The sequence below is a fragment of the Ambystoma mexicanum genome, chromosome 14, assembly GCF_040938575.1.
Source record: "Ambystoma mexicanum isolate Mex_15411 chromosome 14, UKY_AmexF1_1, whole genome shotgun sequence".
Lineage (NCBI taxonomy): Eukaryota > Metazoa > Chordata > Amphibia > Caudata > Ambystomatidae > Ambystoma > Ambystoma mexicanum.
In genome coordinates, this window is record NC_090940.1 from 42,682,697 (window position 1) to 42,703,120 (window position 20,424).

The 20,424-nt window shown below is 49.1% G+C and overlaps 1 protein-coding gene across 2 annotated transcripts in view; it reads right to left on the minus strand.

Moving 5' to 3' along the window:
- COCH (cochlin) overlaps positions 1–20,107 on the minus strand; it is a 188,633-nt gene extending 168,526 nt beyond the window's left edge. The window contains exons 1-3 of one of the 2 annotated variants that reach the window (XM_069638494.1): positions 19,985–20,079; positions 15,264–15,330; positions 13,281–13,325 (exon numbers count right to left, since the gene is read on the minus strand). In XM_069638494.1, coding sequence (XP_069494595.1) covers positions 13,281–13,325; positions 15,264–15,315 — 97 coding nt within the window. In that variant the 5' untranslated portion in view covers positions 15,316–15,330; positions 19,985–20,079. The other variant, XM_069638496.1, reaches the window with a different exon arrangement.
- Positions 20,108–20,424: the final 317 nt, after the last annotated feature.

Below are 20,424 nucleotides of genomic sequence, written 5' to 3' on the forward strand. Positions count from 1 at the left end.
GGACATGCCCCAAGGCGACTCAAATTTGGAAAGCAGTGCTAGCACAAATCAACACGATCACGGGCCTTTCAATCCCTTGGGACCCAGGTATCGTACTACTAGGTGCAAGAGGTGAAGACCAATTCCCTCGTTCAGGCCACATAGCAGAACTTTGCTCCCACCTGCTGACTGCCGCCAAGATCTCAGTGGCAAGGCTCTGGAAAAACCCGGAGGGCCCATCGGTCCAAATGTGGTTGACTAAATGCTGGGACATAATAGCGGCCGAAAAAATCACTGCACTTTGGGAACAGAGACAAATTCTTCCATACTTGGTTTCCCTTCCTGGACTACGCACAGACATACCCAGGTCTGGCCCGACAACCCCCCTCTCTACGGTGGTTGGACAAATATGATTGAAAGAAAATACGGAAGAGCTGTCGGGAAGACCCTCCTGGTGAGATCAACTCCCGCTAGCAGAAGCAGAGGCGAAACAGTAAAGCCCCGGAACCGGAGGGGGCCTTCTCCCCTTACCCAACAGGATCTTGAAGCAGTTTCAACTTCCAGGAACCTTTAATCCGAAGCGGGACCTCGAGGAGGGCACTCCCACCGAATCAAGGCCTCCCCACGCAGTGACATCTTCCCCACTGACCTACAGTTATTGTTTATGTTTTATGTTTATTTCTTTGATATGTATTTTCAAGCGAGACAGTGCTGACTGAAGCACCCTCATTGCACAGGCCATAATGTATAACTTGCTTGTTGAAAAACCAATAAAAACATGTTTGGAAAAAAAAAAAGTATATAAGACGGATCAAGATACAGAATAAAGATAAACTTAAGATTTTGAGTTTAAAAAAATTGCATGTAAGGAAATCAATTTAACGCTATTCTTGTAAGGAGTCAAAACATGAACATGGGTGAAGGAAAGAGGAAAATGTTATCTGGGTTAATGGTCTTCTGTTAATTTTAGGGCCAAGAGGAATTGGACTGTTGATATGTTCAATGATATATTATTTCCATTGAATATATGAATCCACATTACCTCTTTAGTTAATAAAACTCCTTAAGATGTTTTAAAAAGTACAGCTTTCTTGACTATGACTGGGAAGAGCATTCTGTGATTAGATGTTGAAGAGTTTCCTGATACTTTATCTTGCAAAATCTGCACCTAGTGTCAATATCTGGATTTGTTTGTAGGTTGCTAGTCTAGTCTTCGTTGGCCACAGATTCAGGCGCAGTCGAAGAATCGCATTGGCATAGGTAGGGTCTGGGAATTTGGTAAGATATAAGGGAAGAAGATGCATAGCTTTAGGGAGTAAGCCTCCAGATTTAAAAGTGACATATGTGTTGCATACCTTCCATGTATTAGACCAATCCCACCTCCAGAGCTTTAATTTAGTTTTGTCGGGCGATTCCAGGAGTAGCTCCAAGGATATAGCTGCATCTTCAAGAATAGTTTGGTAGCATGATTTCCATGTTTGAAGGGGACTGGATTTTTGTAGACAAGAGACGATTCTAATACAGGTAAAAGATTACAGTTGGGTGAGTTTGTAAAGAGACATTTCCGATAGGCTGCCAGGAATTGCCAGGACACCCTTGCTGATAATGAAATGAGTCCAAGTTCAAACCTAATGATGGCGATGGGTGTGCTCAGGATGGTCTTCCAATATGCTCCTTCGAGCGTGTTGCATCTTTGAGAATTGGCCGGGGGTTTGGACTGAGCTCTGTAAGTGATTATTGGGACCACTTTATACTCATAAAACATTATGGCTGTTATATAGGAGAATTTACTATATTTAAACTGGAGTGCTTGGCCTTGAGTAGCAAGTAATTTCATTATATTCTTGAGTTCTACCTTATAAGGTTGGTCCGAAGGATGCGTATTAAGATTTACACCAAGATATTTGTAGTAGGAAACTTGGAAGACTGAATTTTGAGATAATTTCCAATTAAATTTGAAGCCAGATTTGGGGAGATGATGGTGAAAAATTAGAATGTTGGATTTAGAGGTATTAATGGATAAATTATTGGTTTTAGCATAAGTATCTAATGCAGATAGTTTTCGTTGGAGCCCTATTGGGGTCTTATCTAAAATCACGAAGTCATCAGCTTATAAAAGCCACGCTATTTCTACTGTGCCCAATTTTGGAGGGAAGGAACAGACTGCCTCACATGCTGTGCTAATGTCATTAATATAAAAATGCAATAATATCAATGCAAAGATACAGCCTTGTTTAAGTCCAACGCATGTCGGAATGGATTGCGATAATAAACCATCAGAGGTTAATTTAACTTTAATAGAGGTAGATGTATAAAATTGGCGAATAAAATAAATGATGTGTGGAGGACATTTTGCATTTAAAAGTTTCATCCTTAAAAGTTCCAGAGAGACTGAATCAAAAGCTTGTCTAAAATCTATTAGGGCTAAAAACACTCGTTGTTTACTAGCAATGGCTTGCTTTTGATTGTGGGCAGAATTGTTAAATTCAGTATGGTTTCTACACCTTTTATAAAGCCGGATTAGTGCCTATCTAAGAGATCGCAGTCTTTAAGCCATTTTGTAAATACACAAAGAATCAGTCTGGCGAAAATGTTCCCCGGAATATCCATGAGCGCTATGGGTCTATAATTGCCTGGATTGTTCCTGTCACCTTTTTTTAAAATGGGGATTATAATAGCTTCTTGCCAGGTCGTAGGAATCCGACCTGATCTGATTATTCCAGTGAATGTTATCTCAAGAATAGTTGCCCATTCAGCTGGGTGTGCCTTTAAAGTTGCATTAGCCAAACTATCAGGCCCTGGGCTCTGGATGAACTCAATTGTTTAATCAAGAGAATAATATCTAGTTTGTCAAATTACATTTTTGTTGAGATCAGATGGTTTAAGCGTAGGGGTAGATGTGCAGGTTATTGGTCTGGACAGAAGAGTATTAAAATGTCTAATCCAGGATTGTTCATCAATAGTATTTAACAATAAAGATTGAGTAGTGTTAGTGGTAGAGTCATTTATCAGGTTCCAGATCTCTCCAGCTGATTTCTTCATTGTTACTGTAACCATGTTTTCTGCATCTGCCTGTTTCTTAGTCGCTAAGATTTGTTCGATTTTGTTCTTATATTTTGTTCTCAGCTTATTTCTCTGTTCTATACAGATGAGAGGAGAGAAGGATCTCAGCGCTTGGCGCAATTCCTTTTTAAGTTCTTGAATAACTGGGATATAGTTATGTTTGTGTTTGAATATTGGATGAAGAGTTATGGTAGGAGTGAGTAAAAATCTTCAAGTAATCAGTGTAATTTATCCCCTCTCTTGGGTCTTTATTTGCAAGGGCTTGAGTTACCTGATGCGTTAACGAAGCTAAATCGGCGGTCCTGCAGAATAGGCAACTTTGACCCTGATTGAGTGTCACTGCTTGTGTATAATGATCTTGGGCCATTACTATGTGAGGAATACATTCTACCTCCAAAATGTGGTGATCACTTGCAGTATTCGAAACTATTTTAAAGGTAGCAATTCGATTATTCGCATTAGCAGAGATAAAAACGTAATCCAATGTGGAGGAGAATGTACCTCTCGACCAAGTGGCAGCCGGAGAAGTATCTTGACTTGACGAGCCATTTAGCATAACGAAGTTTCTAATTTTCATAAGTGCAATCCACTTAATTACTCTTGATTTACAATGTGTGATGTCTGATGAAAGACAATTGACATTAAAATCCCACTAGAAAAGAAGCCACTACAGATGACTCCAAGTCCGAATGAGACATATTTCCAGCTGGGTCCTCGTTAGTGTATAAGTTTGGAGAGGTCAATAGTCCGGTTGATTGTCCAGCGGTAGTTTGAAGAGAAGAGATATCAGGGATGGTTTGTATAGAGGTATGCAAAAATTGAGTAGAATGATTTTCCATTGCAAGAGACTGCGTGTTTCTGAACCCTTGAGTAGCGGGGTTGGTGGATGCTAAATCATGTGAAACATTTGTTTTTAGGATATGTGAGTAGAGTGGCGGAATTAGAAATGAATCAAGAGCATGTATGGTCGCACGCACTTTGTGGGGCATTGTGGGGTCTGGGATAGCATTAGGAGTGTGATAGAAGTCAGCGTCTTGGTCTGCGATATCTGGAATCTTGCATGCTTCTATTGTGACATAAGATAGTGTGCCGATAGTATTCGTGAGGCCAGTAGGTCGAGAGCACAGACCAAAGTTAACCGTGGTTGGGCCTTGTGAGGTATTGATTGTAGGGTTCAAGTTCGGACACCTCGTTGTTCCGTCCTTAGAGCTCAGATAGAAATGTCTAATGTCAGAGTTGGTAATTTGTGGACACGAAAGTGACTGATCACATGGGTTTAGGGCTCGAGTAAAAGATTGTGGGGCAGGTCGAGTGTGCTTATTGCGGTTAATAGGAGTTGTGTGAGGCATGCCAGTCGTGAGTCGATAGGCTGCCATTGAAGGTAGTTGTCAACAGGTGCTTGAATTGAGAATTTAGAAGACAAAGTAACCGAGGTAGTCTGATTACTAGACAAGGGAAACAGACTAGGGGTGGGACCCGGCACACAGCACACGGCTCTGCGCGCACCTGCCTCTATTTCAGGAGACTCAAGTGATGGATGGGCGTGGCTATGGAGGATGAAAATGAGTAGAAAACAGTGAGTTTTAGGACAAATAAAAAGTTGGTAAAGGTTCTGAAGGAGTATTGAAGGTACCCTGAAGGTCTTTAGGAGTTGAATGAAAAGTTCCAATGGGACGAACGTATACACGGGAGAAGTCGAATCCAGGTGCGACATGCATCAGGTCCAGCAGAACAGCAGTCTACACTCGACAGGCACTCTGCAGTGTGCGCGCATTACTGCATCACTGTACTGTGTGTTTGTGGTATTATGAAAGATTTACCTCCAGCAAAAATCTGGAGGTACATTTTCCACCTTAACACCAAAAAAATCATGAAATTACTGGAGCAGAATGACCGTCAGCGATAATTCTGCCGAAATCCTAAAAGGGGTGCAATGGACTCCAAAGATGGGGATTTATAGCGCCCTAGCATCGCTTAATCCCTCTGTAAATCTGTGGGATCAAGTGGTGGTAACGGTGATCAAGTTTGGTGGTAATTCTGCAGAGTTACTGCCAAACTAGTGATGAGGCCCAATGTGTCAAAGGCAGCGGCATGCAGGCTGTGGCAGCTAAGTCTGCTCACGCTATAGCTCAGTGCATGAAGCGCAACCGTGGAACGCGCCCAAGTCGTGCCTATGTGTAAGAGGGCAGCCGTGGCAATGCCAGACTGTGCTACCCCTCTCTGGAGCAGAGTGCAAGATGATTGGCTGGGGATAAGGAACAGGCAGCACACACGGCGGCGGCAGAGCTGCATCCATTTAAAAGAGGCGGGGGTGCAGAAGTAGCCCACACAAGCAATAGCATTGGCAGGCATGAGTTGAGGGGAGACGAGGGTCGTAGACTCCGTCCTTCCAAAAACGGTGGGTCTGCAGCTCTTTTCTGAATTGTGTGAGCTCCCCAGATCCCTGTAGGTTGAGGACATATATACCAGGTCGGACAGCTTTAACCAGTACGTCAGGCTAGGCTTGCTGAAACGTGGGTTGCTGTGCATCCGATAAGTCCTCTCACACGCGCAGGCCGCTTTCAGAAAACTTGGCAGCTTGCAGAGTCTTATGAAAGCGACCTGCACGTTGACGCGCGGCGGCTTCTGTGTCGCGTGGGTCAGGGGACAGATCACCACTGTGTCATGTTCCGGCCCATTTCCTGCGCTTTGATTCTGTTCTAGCTGCCTCAGCATGGCCTCTGGTAGTCTTGTCTGTCAGCGTATTGTAAGTAAAGCTCGGTTGTAAGTAAACCATAAGTAAACAGTGAGTAAATCACCCTCACTGTTTATATAAATCCCCTATGGGGAAGGGGCCAGATATCACCAAAAATGTGAGACGCCAGGCCCCAGTTGCTTTCCACAAACTTAAAGAGCCTTTTGGGAACAGAAGAATGACCATAGGTTTTCACATTCGATAAATATGTCTGTGGTAGTGATTCAAGCATGGAACCTTCTGGGGGCTCTTTTCATTGCCACAGCGCTCACCCTCGCGGTGGAATGTCACGATCAGGGTGCAGTGGAGTAACTTTGCAGAAAATGTTGGGGGGGACATGACAACTGTAGCAAAGGGGCGGGGTGGATGAAGAGCGGATGTGGCTCTGAGGGATCATTTCACAGAAATTGTTCTTAAAAATGTCAATGAATGGTAGATTTGACCGGATTCAGTCACAACTATTAGCACAAAGCCGAAGATACCAAACATGAAGAGTGTGGGTTTGTGGGTTTCCCCCGCTCCCCATTTTCGGCTTCAAGGGTTGCGAGGGTGTCCCCCGCTTCCTTAATATTGGAAGCTGGGGACCCCAACAAAAAAAGAAGAAAAAGGGACCATGCAGAGTCAGAGCCGACCCGCATTAGAGGGATGGAACTGAAACCACAGAGTACAGGAGAGGCAGCGGACGGAGAAAGGGTAAGTAGAGGGGGTTTGTGGGTGTAATGGTAGTTTGGGGGGACATGGGGTTTTTTTTTGTACTGAGGTAAAAACGTATTCGCAGCAATAATGACTACGGTCAAACAACCCAAGTCCCTAAGGGATAACACTAAACTAATACACCACAAGAGTCCATTGCCGACGCTCTGCTATAACTTTCATAAGACTGGTGGCGTACCTTTAAAATTCAATTGGAACCCCCACACATCTTCAGCGACATAACATAACATTCACAAACTTTCCACCCAGAGCATACAAACAATGCATTATTTATCATTTATACAGACACAAAAGTCAACACACATATGCTTGCACACACACTCACTCACACACAAATGCACCCAGCACCTCCATTGGCATACACTGGGTGCACACAACATTTATATGTACATACACAAGAACACATGGATCAGTGGCGCAACGTCCAATGAGCAGACCAGGCTTTATCACCCCCTTATCATTGAAATTTTGGGCTATGTTGATTTGACCTAGCTGAACTATAAAGCCGTGGTAGAAAGGAACAGATTCATTGAAATGTCAGCAATTGCAATTCCCTTGATTTTTCCATTCATTCAGAGGCAGAAGCTATCGGTTAATGCACTGCAGTGAGTGACCAAGAATACTTGGTATAGATTTTTAAATGCATAGATCTCCAAACTTGTGTTCTGCACAGCATTTTATATGTGTACGTGCTGATAGATTTTTCTACAAGATCCTGACTGGTTAAAATTATGGTATGTGTTCCTGTGTTCAAATTACTCCAAGCAGTGGAGTACCAAGCAGGAGGGGCAGGGGGGGGGCAAGCTGCTCCCCCCATGGTTCTTTAATGAGCCAGTCTGGGACTTTTGTCAGTGGGACACCTCTCCCGTTCGGCACCTCAAAAAGGGTGCCCAACGGGAAAGGTGTCCTGCTGGTAGGACAAGGTGTACCGAGCAATTGCTGATCACCACGCTCATTGTCCTGGCAGTAGGACACCTTGACCATTCCAAATGATTGAGGTGTCCCGCTGCCAGGACAATGCCCGAAAGAACTCCGGGCAGCAGAGAGTGCTCACGTTGCTCTGTGTCAACAGAGCATTACAATGTGAGCTATTAGGCGCTGATGGGAGGCATGGGGGGGGGAGTACTTTTAGCAGGGACATGTGTCCCTTCAGAAATGGGAATGGGAGGGAGTGATCAGAAGTGAGAAGGGTGAATAATGCTGCAGGCTTTATGAAATAATGACAATGGGCCTCATTACAAGTTTGCCGGTCCGGCAGTAATGGTGCCGGTAAGCTACTTGCACCGTTACTACCGGACTGGCTAACTCAAAATTCTGCTCGGGTTGCCTTCCCACCCGCCAGGTCTGTCATGGCGGGCGGACTGGCTCCCGCGAGCAGACACTGACGGTAGCACCAGCACCATTCTGAATGGTGCCAGTGCTACCGGCCTCCCCATTCCCATTGAGCCCTATTGGACTCAAAATGGGAATGGGGAGTAAGAATTTCCAGCGCCTGCCAATGGGGAAATACAGAGTGTGCCAGGGCTGTAATGGCCCCATATTTCCCAATTGACAGGCGCCGGAAAAATGTGCAAGTTCGGCGGCCGCCTGCCGGTTTTAACGGCAAGGGTACCGCCAAACTTGTAATGAGGCTTGCATTAATCTGCATGATGCTATTGTGACTTTGCATGCAGGATGGGGAGAATAAAACTAAAGCCATACTCTCATTGCTGAACATATTTCTATGGCAATGTATACAGTGTATGGTTAGTTTACTATGAAAGGCTAGTTTATTATGTAATGTAGTTTTCTTCCAAGGTATTGCTATAAATAATTATTTAAGCACATGAAATGCAAAGCAAAACCTTAATAAATATGTATATCAACTAAACCTGGGAAGATGTGCACAGTAGATACATTGTCAAAATCCCAGTTTCACCATTTAACCAAAGTGTGTGATCCTGGGCAAATCATTTAATCACATTTTGCCTTATCTGCAGCTCTCTAACTGATTCTGATTCACTTCAAAGCTTATGATAATATATTATTTTTTATTTATTTATTTAATTTGTGTACAATCATTTTAACAATTTTTAAAAAAACAGTTGCTGCTCGTCTAGAAAGAGCCACATAAACAGAGTAAACAAGAAGACAATGTAAAACTGAAAACTGACAGACAAGGCTGACATGTAGTCGACCAAGCATGCACGCAGTTTGTAGTTCCAGAGAGCGTTCCACTGCAAGACCCATTTACGGAGAACCTCTCACACCAAGGTCTTGATAACTGATCACCATAGAGGAACGTAGGGTGATCATTTCGAACGCGCTCTCCAGGATTTTTACAGTCGCTATAGTCCATCTCGTTTTCTCCCCTGACACCAACCTGTTCCACTATGTTGTGTCTCCTTCTTCTAGAAATCCTAAGTTGTATGTGCGCAGGTTGGTCAGGTATGTGGCTCTTACATTTCTTAACTCAGGGCATTGGAGCAGAAGATGTTTTATTGTTTCTGAGTTGGATAATCAATACAGAGACGACAGGCTCTGACATTCGATTGCGTCCTAATCGCCAGTATTTCGTGCGTCGGGAGGAGATTGAAATGTGCTCTCATATATAGTTTCATATTATAATTTTAAAAAGCCTAATGACTATAGAGTTTCTCCATATATAACAATAGTGCAATTTAGATATTTTGCACCACAAAGTTATTTGCCACTTGGCTTTCTTATTTATGGCAACTTATTCTAAAGTCACTTCCATGGCGCCTCCAAGTAGCAAAGACTGATGATGCTCCTTGCAATGTCCTTTTCTGTGAAGTCACTTGTGTTATTAAGAGATTTGCATGTATTGTGCCCCATACGGCTTGGACAGTGCTCTAATAGATGGGTTTCCTGCATCTGGAATGATCCTGCAGTTTTATCTTTTTTGTTATGTGTTAAAAATGCCATCTACCACTAATGTTACCAAAAATGTAGATTGGGGCAGGGGTGGGCTGTTCGGTGGGCGCGAATGAGACCATGTGGCATTGCAAGCACTGCATTGCTTCGCTCACAACCCCCACTCTTACACTGTTGGACACTCCCCTGATTAGTGTGGTAAGTGAAGCAGTTTTTGGTGGCCTGTAAACTGAACCACGACACCCACTGACTAATTTGCACCCAACCGTCCTGAAAAAGAGTCTGCATAACTCGAAATACTTTTTGCCAGTTTGGTGAAGATTATTTTTGGCGGCAGTGGAAAAAATGACATGGGCCTCTCAAAAGTTTGCTTTTAACACAAAATCCCATACGGTTCCTAATGCGCACCTAGTGCAAAAACTGCTTAACAAACGTTCACTATGTTTCGTAGGCGTTTAGCACTCAGCTTAATTTCATAGAATTTGCAGAGTACGACAGTTTTGGGTCACAGGTTTTCTCAGCTTGACTTTTTTCCTCTCTACTTGGGGAGGACGCACCTTCCGCCAACTTCATTTTGAAATTAGGATGATTTAGTAGCACCTGAAAAGTGGCAAGACTAATTGTAGAAGCATTGCAGAGCTGTGGCTTGCCACAGAGAATACACCATGTGTTATTGTTAGTGTGTCTTCATACCTGGGGCCTTAATGTGTACTGTGAGCTCTACTCACATTGTCCAAATGTGACCCAGGCCCTCACTAGGGTCAGCCCACACCCCTGCTACCTAACAAACATACACAAACACAGAAACATTATTATTTTTTAAAACTTACCTCTGCTCTGCTTTCAAATGCAGTAAGGGACACGTCTCAAGTTACACCGACCTAACCGCTTCGCACTCACGCGCCTCCAGACAGAAACCAGGAAGCTGAATGAGCTTCCTAGTTCCTGTCTGTGTGTCACACAAATGCAAAGCCGTAAAGCGACGCTCTGTGCCGTGGCCCACAGAAGTGCTGCTGCTAGCGTGACAGCACAGGCGCCGGGCCCCGCACCACCCAGTTCAGCACCCTGGCTGCTGACTTTGAGTCAGGCCAGCCAGCATGAGGAACTGAGTGACGCGGGGCATCCCGGCCCCCGAATATGTTGCAGCGCGGCTGCCAGGCAGCTCAGCATTATGTAATGAGACAGCGCAAGCCTTGCTGGGCACCCAGCTGGGCTCACGCTGTCCAATTACATAATTGATGATTACAGCCCCCCTGCCCTCCCTCCAAAAGATGGGGGGACATAAGGGCATGCCACAAAAGTTGGGGGGGACAAAACCCCCTTCCCCCCCTATAATTACGCGCATGTCAGGGTGGGACTGGGCCATAAAATCGCCTCGGGCACCAATGAAAAAAAGGCGCACCGTTGCAAAAAAGGGAATTCATTCCTTTTGCGACACTGTTTGAGTAGTTCCAAGGGGGAGTTTTTTTTTAATGTGTGATGCAAATTGCGTATTTTAAAGAATATTTATTCAGCAACACTGGTCAACACTAGTAGCCGCAGAGTGAATTAACTCATCAGATTGACCAAAAAAGTGGCACACTTTGACCCAAAAAAAAAAAACGGCCCCACACCAGCATTTTGTGTGTTTGGTTCGGCCATGGGCATATTGCCCTATAGGTCAGTCCGTTTTTATAGACTAACCCCATGCTGGTTCCTGTGTCCCCTGTACTGTAGCCGAAGCTGGGATGAGGGGCAAGCTGGCGTTCAATCTAATCTATTCTCCGAAATAGGCACGGGGAAGCTCCTAAAATGCGCCCTTTAGGCGCTGCGCGCATCTGGGCACCGACCCAAACCACGGCAACGGGGCTGGAGAATGCAAAAGTACTCGTACCCAAAATGAATTACAGTGAAATGAAACTACCGCGGCCATTCATACATACTATGCCCGGCTCCCGCAGGGAGGCCATGCGGGTGTGTTCTCGCATATGGTTCAAAGCCTGTCTGCGCATCTTGCGGGTTGCGCATGGCAATAGGGCAGCGGGTGTTGCGTGGAAACTGCGGCAGACGGGCTCATCCTTGCAGCAATGCCATGTCCAGGGGTGGGCAGCCGCAGGCATGGCTGCGGGGTCTAAGTTTCCGACTTGATGGACTCAGCGCACCCCAAGCCATCTTACAGGGGCTCCAAAATGTACACGTTTCCGTCCGATTCCCCCCGAATGCCTCCCCGGATACGACTCATATAAGTGATGTGGCCATTAGGTGCGTCCTTTTTGGGTGTAGAATGCCCTTATTAACTGCCCGGCCTCCATAGCGAGCAGTTCAACCAGTGAACGGCCGGGAGCAGCCGGTTTGCGGCACAAACGAAGACAGTCACACGCACGCTGCCCAGGATCACACGGTGTGGTGGTGGTGGGGGGGGGGGGGGCGAATCGAAGGTCCCCTGGTGTGGAGTCCTCAGTACAAATATACAAGGCTGCACTTTCTGGGGGGACCCGGTACCCTTTCAGGTATGGTTAGAATGTCCATTTCGAACACTAGAAATCCCGCTTATTAGCACGTGGGCAGCGTTATGGACCTCCTCTCAGCCAATCAGAATGTTTGGGGTGCAGTCAATAACTAGGGGTATTGACTGCCTTCTGTCTTCAGAAGCAGACAGGGAAGCAACAATGCAATTTCCAGGTTTTATTTTTTAAACAAGACACCTCCTCTGTGGGAGGAGCTTTTTGCGGCAACATGCTATTTACATATAACACACGAGAGAGGGAGCTAAAGCATCAGAACATGCGTTCACGTTCTTATAGAGACGCCCTTTACTTGTACACGACCCCTCCTGCGGGCTCGTGTTAACCCCGCTCCAGTTGCAATTAAAATGCTTAACTTATGATGACAGAGTAAATGTCCCAGAAAACCACCTCCTGCCAACCAGGTGCTCACACACAAGTGCTCAGTGAGTTTAGACAACATAGCGTGCAAAATGCGACAGGCGGTTTCTTTGAAAAGTCACAAACATCATTCAAGAATCAAACGAGTGGTCAGAGGTTTCAGAGGGGGGCAGGAACCCTTCTGCCCGGTGCATTTCACACCTACTGCCCTCACCAGTGCAAGCTGCCGCGGACTTGAGGTCGTTAACAAAGCTGACCACCACCACCACCACACGTAGGACTCACGCATGACGTCTGTGGATTTTCAAAGCAAATGTCTTCCTGGTTTAGCAAGGTACTCTAGTGAACCGTAGTGTCTAAGCACGACGAGCACCTGCGTGTGAGCACGCGGTGTCCTGGGCCTGGTTTTCTGGGATGCTGTTCCCATCACCCTACGGGCCTGGGGTTCTACTGCGCTGCTCCTAACACTCTGATTTGGGGTTTCATCGATTTTCCGAAACATTGTACACACGGTGGCGCCCACCGTCCCCAGTTTCCTAACTCATGAGGACAACCATGGTAGCTACGCCACACAATAAAACTGCATTTAATTTACTAACTCGGCTGTCTATTTACTTTTCTCACTCTTAAAGCAACTCACCACCAAAACGTCCAAACATATATTGCTGCTACTACCATGAGCTAATAACCGTAACCCCCCCCGCAATCCCCCCAGGATAATGACCCTTTCCCACCGTATGGCCCCTGCAAACTATGTGGCGGGCCATTATACCGCAATAATGCCCCTTCCCTCAGTCTATAGGGCTATATTATTATTATTCATGACCTGAGACGCAGTGATATGCTTCCCTGTCCCCCCTCCCCCGTTGTCTGTAGTCTGCCCCCCGTTATAAGCACCCACCCATTTGCAATGATCCCTTGCTCCCATATGCATGACGCAGGCTGCAATATCGGCACTTTGCGAACGTCCCTGCAGAGGGGGGGTGGGGGGGTAGGGTGATTACCCCATTACACCGTGCATAGCCCGAATACTCAGTGCCACAGGTACTCACCGGCTCCCTCGGGTCCTGGCGCCGGCTCCGCGAGACACAGGGCACCTGCAAGTGAGACAAGGAGAGGCTCGTCAGTCCCCCCCGCCGTCACTCCATCCTCATCCCCTGCATGCAGGCAGCATGCGCTGAGCGCCAAGCCATGCGGCGCTGGCGTCTGGGCGCTAGGCACCCTTTCCTGGGACAAGTCACCTTAGCATCGCACGAGGCTTCGGGCAGTGTGCAATGCTTTAGATGCACGCGTGTGCGTGTTTGGAGATCACGCTGTGAATCCCAAGGGGGGGGGGGCGGCGTGTCTGCTGGCCTTGCTGTGTGGGGTGTGTGTGCAGCCTGAGTGTGGCCATGACAGTCGGTGTGTAAGACCCCAATGCACGCCTGCATGCCACACTCCCAGCAGCAGCAGCTTTCTAAGGGGGGATTGGGGGGGGCTGCCTTGTTAGCAACAGGACAAGGGCACTTGCTGTTCTCGTAGTATATAATGCATATTTGAATCCCGTTCATTTACTTTCAGGAATATGTTTCTGTTATGAAAATTTCATTTGAACATCGCGCGTATTTCATGTGGCCATGCTTTGGAATAATGTATTAAATAGCTATGTTGTTGGGGGGGGGGCGTTGTATACCAAAATAGGCGCCATCAATCTCATCATTATTGCAGCCTTTCAAGGCATCTATCTGCGCGCCCGCTTCTTTAGAAAAGCAGACGAAGGCATGGATTAGCAGGGCGTGCTGTCTCCCCGCAATGCCCCAGCAATGCAGGCTCACTCGGGGGCACACAGGCCGCGTGTATTCGAGAACATGACAAGGAAGACACGCTAATGAGAGGGAGCCCGGGGCCGTGAAAGCCCTTCTTCACTATTGGTGAATGTGGCTCTACACTAGTGAATGCGCTTCTTCACTATTGGTGAATGTGGCTGTACACTAGTGAATGTGCTTCTTCGCTAGTGAGGAACGGGGCTCTTCACTCGGTAAAATAGCTCAGCGGGTTGAGCGCTCGCTGCTGTGATCTGCAGGTCACAACTTCGAATCCCGACAAAGACAACTCAGCCTTTCGTCCTTCCGAGGTCGAGAAATGTACATATGTGCTATGTACAGCGCCTATATAAAAACACGAATTGGGCCAGATTCATGGATTTTTTTTAGCATGGCTGAAAGTGGGTTTGCACTACTGAAAAGTGACTTTGCACTGCAGACACAAAACCTGATTCATGGAACTGTGCAAAGTGTATTTTTGCCGTGCTAAGTCCGTGTAAAGTCAGTGCAGTTTTGTTGCAGTATAAAATGACTTTGCACGGCAAAAATACACTTTGCACAGTTCCATGAATCAGGTTTTGTGTCTGCAGTGCAAAGTCACCTGGAACCGTGCAAAACATTCCATGAATCGGGCCAATTGTCTTCACTAACAAATAGATAAGCTTTCTCACTCGGTGAATATTGACTAGGGCCTTCAATCAATAGTGAGGCAGAATGTGGCTTTTCACCAGTGAACCTGCTTCTTCGGTGGGGTGTGCTTTGTCACTAGTGGTAAATGTGCCTTTTCACTAGTGACTCGGCTTCTTCACTGGTGGTGAAGGCACAGAGCTCGGGACTCGACTCGCAATTCCACCCCCCATCCCAGAGAGGCGTCGATGGTGCGGGCCTGCACTACCCTGCACCGCGGAGGAGCTGCATGGCGTGGGATGGGTGATTGAGCCCCAGGGGCGTGCAGGTGGAGACCGACTCACGAGGAGGGAAGAGGGGTGATGCAGCCAGGGGCGGGCTGGCTGTGCGGCGGGGGCCTGGGGGCCACACTGCGCGAGTGCTGCTGTAGTGGGTGAGGCTTGTATCCCCCGCATGGAGCTAAGAGACACGTGTGAAGAGTGAAGGGCAGGGGCCTAGATGCAGGGTGAGGGGGCCTGTAGGGGAGGCATGCCGGAGAAGTGGGGGGTACAGGGCAAGGGGGTGTGGGGAAGTGTGCACCGCGCGAGGGGCAGGAGAGAGACCCACCTGTCAGAAGTAGCAGGAGCTGCAGATGCCAGAGGCTGCGCAAGCGCTGCATGGTGGAGGCACAGACCTGCAGGAGAAAAGGGACACCGTGAACACCTGGCCCTGTGCCCACAACACCCAGGCAGCACACGTGCCAGCCCAAATCCCGCGTGCACTTTGCACTCATCTCGTCCGCATCTCCAAATAGCCATTTCACTTGGTCTGCAAACAGAAGAGCCCCTCCCCTATTCAAATGCAATTTGCAGACACCTACTTCTGTGCACAACCCGTGCACACGCCTCAGCCCGCAGCGTAGACACCGCATGCAAACAGCACAGACCTGGGTGCGCAATCCATGCACTCCGCCGCCCGCAGCGTAGACACCGCATGCAAACAGCACAGACCTGGGTGCGCAATCCATGCACGCCTCCGCCCGCAGCGTAGACACCGCATGGAAACAGCGAAGACCTGGTTGCGCAATCCATGCACGCCGCTGCCCGCAGCGTAGACACCGCATGCAAACAGTACAGCCTGGGTGCGCAATCCATGCACGCCTCCGCCCGCAGCGTAGACACCGCATGCAAACAGCACAGACCTGGGTGCGCAATCCATGCACGCCTCCGCCCGCAGCGTAGACACCGCATGGAAACAGCGAAGACCTGGGTGCGCAATCCATGCACGCCGCTGCCCGCAGCGTAGACACCGCATGCAAACAGTACAGCCTGGGTGCGCAATCCATGCACGCCGCCGCCCGCAGCGTAGACACCGCATGCAAACAGTGAAGACCTGGGTGCGCAATCCATGCACGCCGTCGCCCGCAGCGTAGACACCGCATGCAAACAGTGAAGACCTGGGACCATGCACGCCGCTGCCCGCAGCGTAGACACCGCATGCAAACAGTGAAGACCTGGGTGCGCAATCCATGCACGCCTCCGCCCGCAGCGTAGACACCGCATGCAAACAGCACAGACCTGGGTGCGCAATCCATGCACGCCGCCGCCCGCAGCGTAGACACCGCATGCAAACAGTGAAGACCTGGGTGCGCAATCCATGCACACCGCCGCCCGCAGCGTAGACACCGCATGCAAACAGTACAGACGATAGACCGCTCCCCACGTGCAATGCACGCGCCCGTCCCACCGTGTAGAGCATGTGCACACCTCGATATGCAGAGCGGTGCAGGTACGTTATGTGCATACTCCGCCTGTGCCCAGTGCACGCCTCATCGTGTGACTTAAAGACACATTTCGCATCGCATGCAAGCACCGCACACCTAAAACCGTGCGTAATTTATTCACCCCCCAACTCCCGTTTTGTGCCCAACCCAACATGTGGAACATATATACGACCCCCATGCATGCAACTAAATAAAAAATGTCGCACTTATTCACACTCGTACATTGTGCCCAGTGCGCACCTCACTGTGTCCAACCTAAGTGTGCACAAAGTGAAGACCCCAAACCGTGTGCAGTGTAACACCACTCTGTGCTCAGCCCAACATGAGAACCACATGCAACCCCCCGCCCCGTGAGCACCTAAACTCACACATGTAACACGCATGCAAACGATGCAGAGCTGAGCAGCTGTGCTAATTATACACACCCCTTGAGAGCTAGAGCGCCCCCCACGGTCTGCAACCTAAATACACATTTCACATCATATGTATAAACCGGTGGCGACTTAATCCCGTGCACAATGTATGTACCCCCCCCCCCCTGTGCTTCATTTGCACCCCACTGTGTGCAAAGAAATAGCGCCTCCCGGGCCATGCAAAGAGGGCAGACGTGTCTAGAAGCAATGCACACACCAGTCATCGTGCAAAACCTTTGTGCAACCTAAATCCCCATATGCAATGTGCGCACGCCCCATCGCCTGAACCCCAGTACCCATTCCATCTCGCATGCAAACTGTCAAACCTCTCCCCGTGCAGTGCATGTATACACCTCTTTTTGCGCCTAAAACGGGGGAAATTACACCTCAGTACGTGGAAGCTATATACACATTTCATAGTGTATGTAAAGAGTTCGGACAGGTTTAAAGATACCCCTGGTAGGTACTCGGTGCACACCTCGCAACCTACACACATATTCCACACCACCACATGCTAACAGCGCGCAGCTGTGCAATATATACGCTGGGCATTGTGTGCCAGCAACCTACACGTTTTACACACCAGGCACATATTGCAGCCCTCACTCCGTGTGCACACCGCAATGTGAGTGCAATCCAAGTGCTCATCTCGCCTGTATACAAAGAGTTCAGACCACATCCAGCACACAGCTGAAATGTGTGTGCAACCGATGCACACACATTTCACGCCGGGTTCAATTTCACACGTCGCACCATTCTCAACTAGTTCACGCACAACGGTCAACGTGTGCAAGGCAAGCAGTCACACTGCATGCATAGTGCATGCACACACCTCAAATCCCAAGGTAATCCGTGCTCAACTCGTGCAAAACGGACAACGTGTGCAAGGCAAGCAGTCACCCTGCATGCACCGTGCATGCACACACCTCAAATCCCAAGGTAACCCGTGCTCAACTAGTGCAAAACGGACGTGTGCAAGGCAAGCAGTCACCCTGCATGCACCGTGCATGCACACACCTCAAATCCCAAGGTAACCCGTGCTCAACTAGTGCAAAACGGATGTGTGCAAGGCAAGCAGTCACCCTGCATGCACACACCTCAAATCCCAAGGTAATCGTGCCCAACTAGTGCAAAACGGACAACGTGTGCAAGGCAAGCAGTCACCCTGCATGCACACACCTCAAATCCCAAGGTAACCCGTGCTCAACTAGTGCAAAACGGACGTGTGCAAGGCAAGCAGTCACCCTGCATGCACCGTGCATGCACACACCTCAAATCCCAAGGTAACCCGTGCTCAACTCGTGCAAAACGGACGTGTGCAAGGCAAGCAGTCACCCTGCATGCGCACACCTCAAATCCCAAGGTAATCCGTGCACAACTAGTGCAAAACGGACGTGTGCAAGGCAGTCACCCTGCATGCATACACCTCAAATCCCAAGGTAATCCGTGCACAACTAGTGCAAAACGGACGTGTGCAAGGCAAGCAGTCACCCTGCATGCATACACCTCAAATCCCAAGGTAATCCGTGCTCAACTAGTGCAAAACGGACGTGTGCAAGGCAAGCAGTCACCCTGCATGCACACACCTCAAATCCCAAGGTAATCCGTGCACAACTAGTGCAAAACGGACGTGTGCAAGGCAAGCAGTCACCCTGCATGCACCGTGCATGCACACACCGCAAATCCCAAGGTAATCCGTGCTCAACTAGTGCAAAACGGACAACGTGTGCAAGGCAAGCAGTCACCCTGCATGCACACACCTCAAATCCCAAGGTAATCCGTGCACAACTAGTGCAAAACGGACGTGTGCAAGGCAAGCAGTCACCCTGCATGCACCGTGCATGCACAGACCTCAAATCCCAAGGTAATCCGTGCTCAACTAGTGCAAAACAGACAACGTGTGCAAGGCAAGCAGTCACCCTGCATGCACACACCTCAAATCCCAAGGTAATCCGTGCTCAACTAGTGCAAAACGGACAACGTGTGCAAGGCAAGCAGTCACCCTGCATGCACCGTGCATGCACACACCTCAAATCCCAAGGTAATCCGTGCTCAACTAGTGCAAAACGGACAACGTGTGCAAAGCAAGCAGTCACCCTGCATGCACACACCTCAAATCCCAAGGTAATCCGTGCACAACTAGTGCAAAACGGACGTGTGCAAGGCAAGCAGTCACCCTGCATCCTCCGTGCATGCACACACCTCAAATCCCAAGGTAATCCGTGCTCAACTAGTGCAAAACGGACGTGTGCAAGGCAAGCAGTCACCCTGCATGCACCGGTGCATGCACACACCTCAAATCCCAAGGTAATCCGTGCTCAACTAGTGCAAAACGGACAACGTGTGCAAGGCAAGCAGTCACCCTGCATGCACCGGTGCATGCACAAACCTCAAATCCCAAAGGTAACCCGTGCTCAACTAGTGCAAAACGGACGTGTGCAAGGCAAGCAGTCACCCTGCATGCACACACCTCCAATCCCAAGGTAATCCGTGCTCAACTAGTGCCAAACGGACAACGTGTGCAAGGCAAGCAGTCACCCTGCATGCACACCTCAAATCCCAAGGTAATCCGTGCTCAACTAGTGCAAAATGCACAACGTGTGCAAGGCAAGCAGTCACCCTGCATGCACCGTGCATGTACACACCTCAAATCCCAAGGTAACCCGTGCTCAACTAGTGCAAAACGGACAACGTGTGCAAGGCAAGCAGTCACCCTGCATGCACCGGTGCATGCACACACCTCAAATCCCACGGTAATCCGTGCACACCGCATCCCCCACACCTCGCATACACTGCGCACAACAGGTGGAAGCCACAAGCTCCTATGGGCTTGTCAGGCGTCCCCCGGACACCGTGATCACTATTTAAGGATGCCAGGCAGTAAATCCCTCGGGGGTCTCTGTGCCAGGTGCACATGGGGGCGGCTGTACCCTCAGGCGCTGGGTAGGTATCCTGGCATCACAATGTTTTCTAGTTGTCTGCCCATGCGTCAGTGGAAGGAGACCTGTGGGTAACCTCCCAGGGCCGAGGCGCTCAGACACAGGGCCCCCGCGACCACCTGAGTGCGAGGTGTGCGGCCGCCCGGCGCGCGCCCCGGGCTTCCCGCGCTTTTCAAAGGTGCGAAGAGCGAGGCTTGCCGCCCGCGTGCCTACCGCCTGCTCGACCAATCCCGGGACACGGCTGATGCTGCACGCGCGCGCGGTTCAAGCTGCACGGCCGAACGTTCTGTTTAACTGTCAGAAGCGCGTGGCGGACCTTTTATAAAAGGCGCTCGCTGGACGGAGAAGTAGGAGGGGGGCTGCGTGGGCGGGGCTTCCCTTTCTCTACCGAGGTGCTCGCGCGACGCGGGAAATGCGGGCGAAGCAGGTGCCTGACGGGCTCGCGAGGGGCGCGCCTGCGCACTGCCGGGGAGGCGGGCCTCTGGAATGTTCCAGTGACGCCATGTTCCGGGCTCTGGCGCGCCTTCTCCACAGGCCTGACAAACGGACGAGGCGCAGAGAAGGGCGGATAGAACCACCAGCTGCCATTCTCTGAATTTAAGATACAATGTCCGGTAAACATGTGAACGGGAACATTTAATACACCATAACAC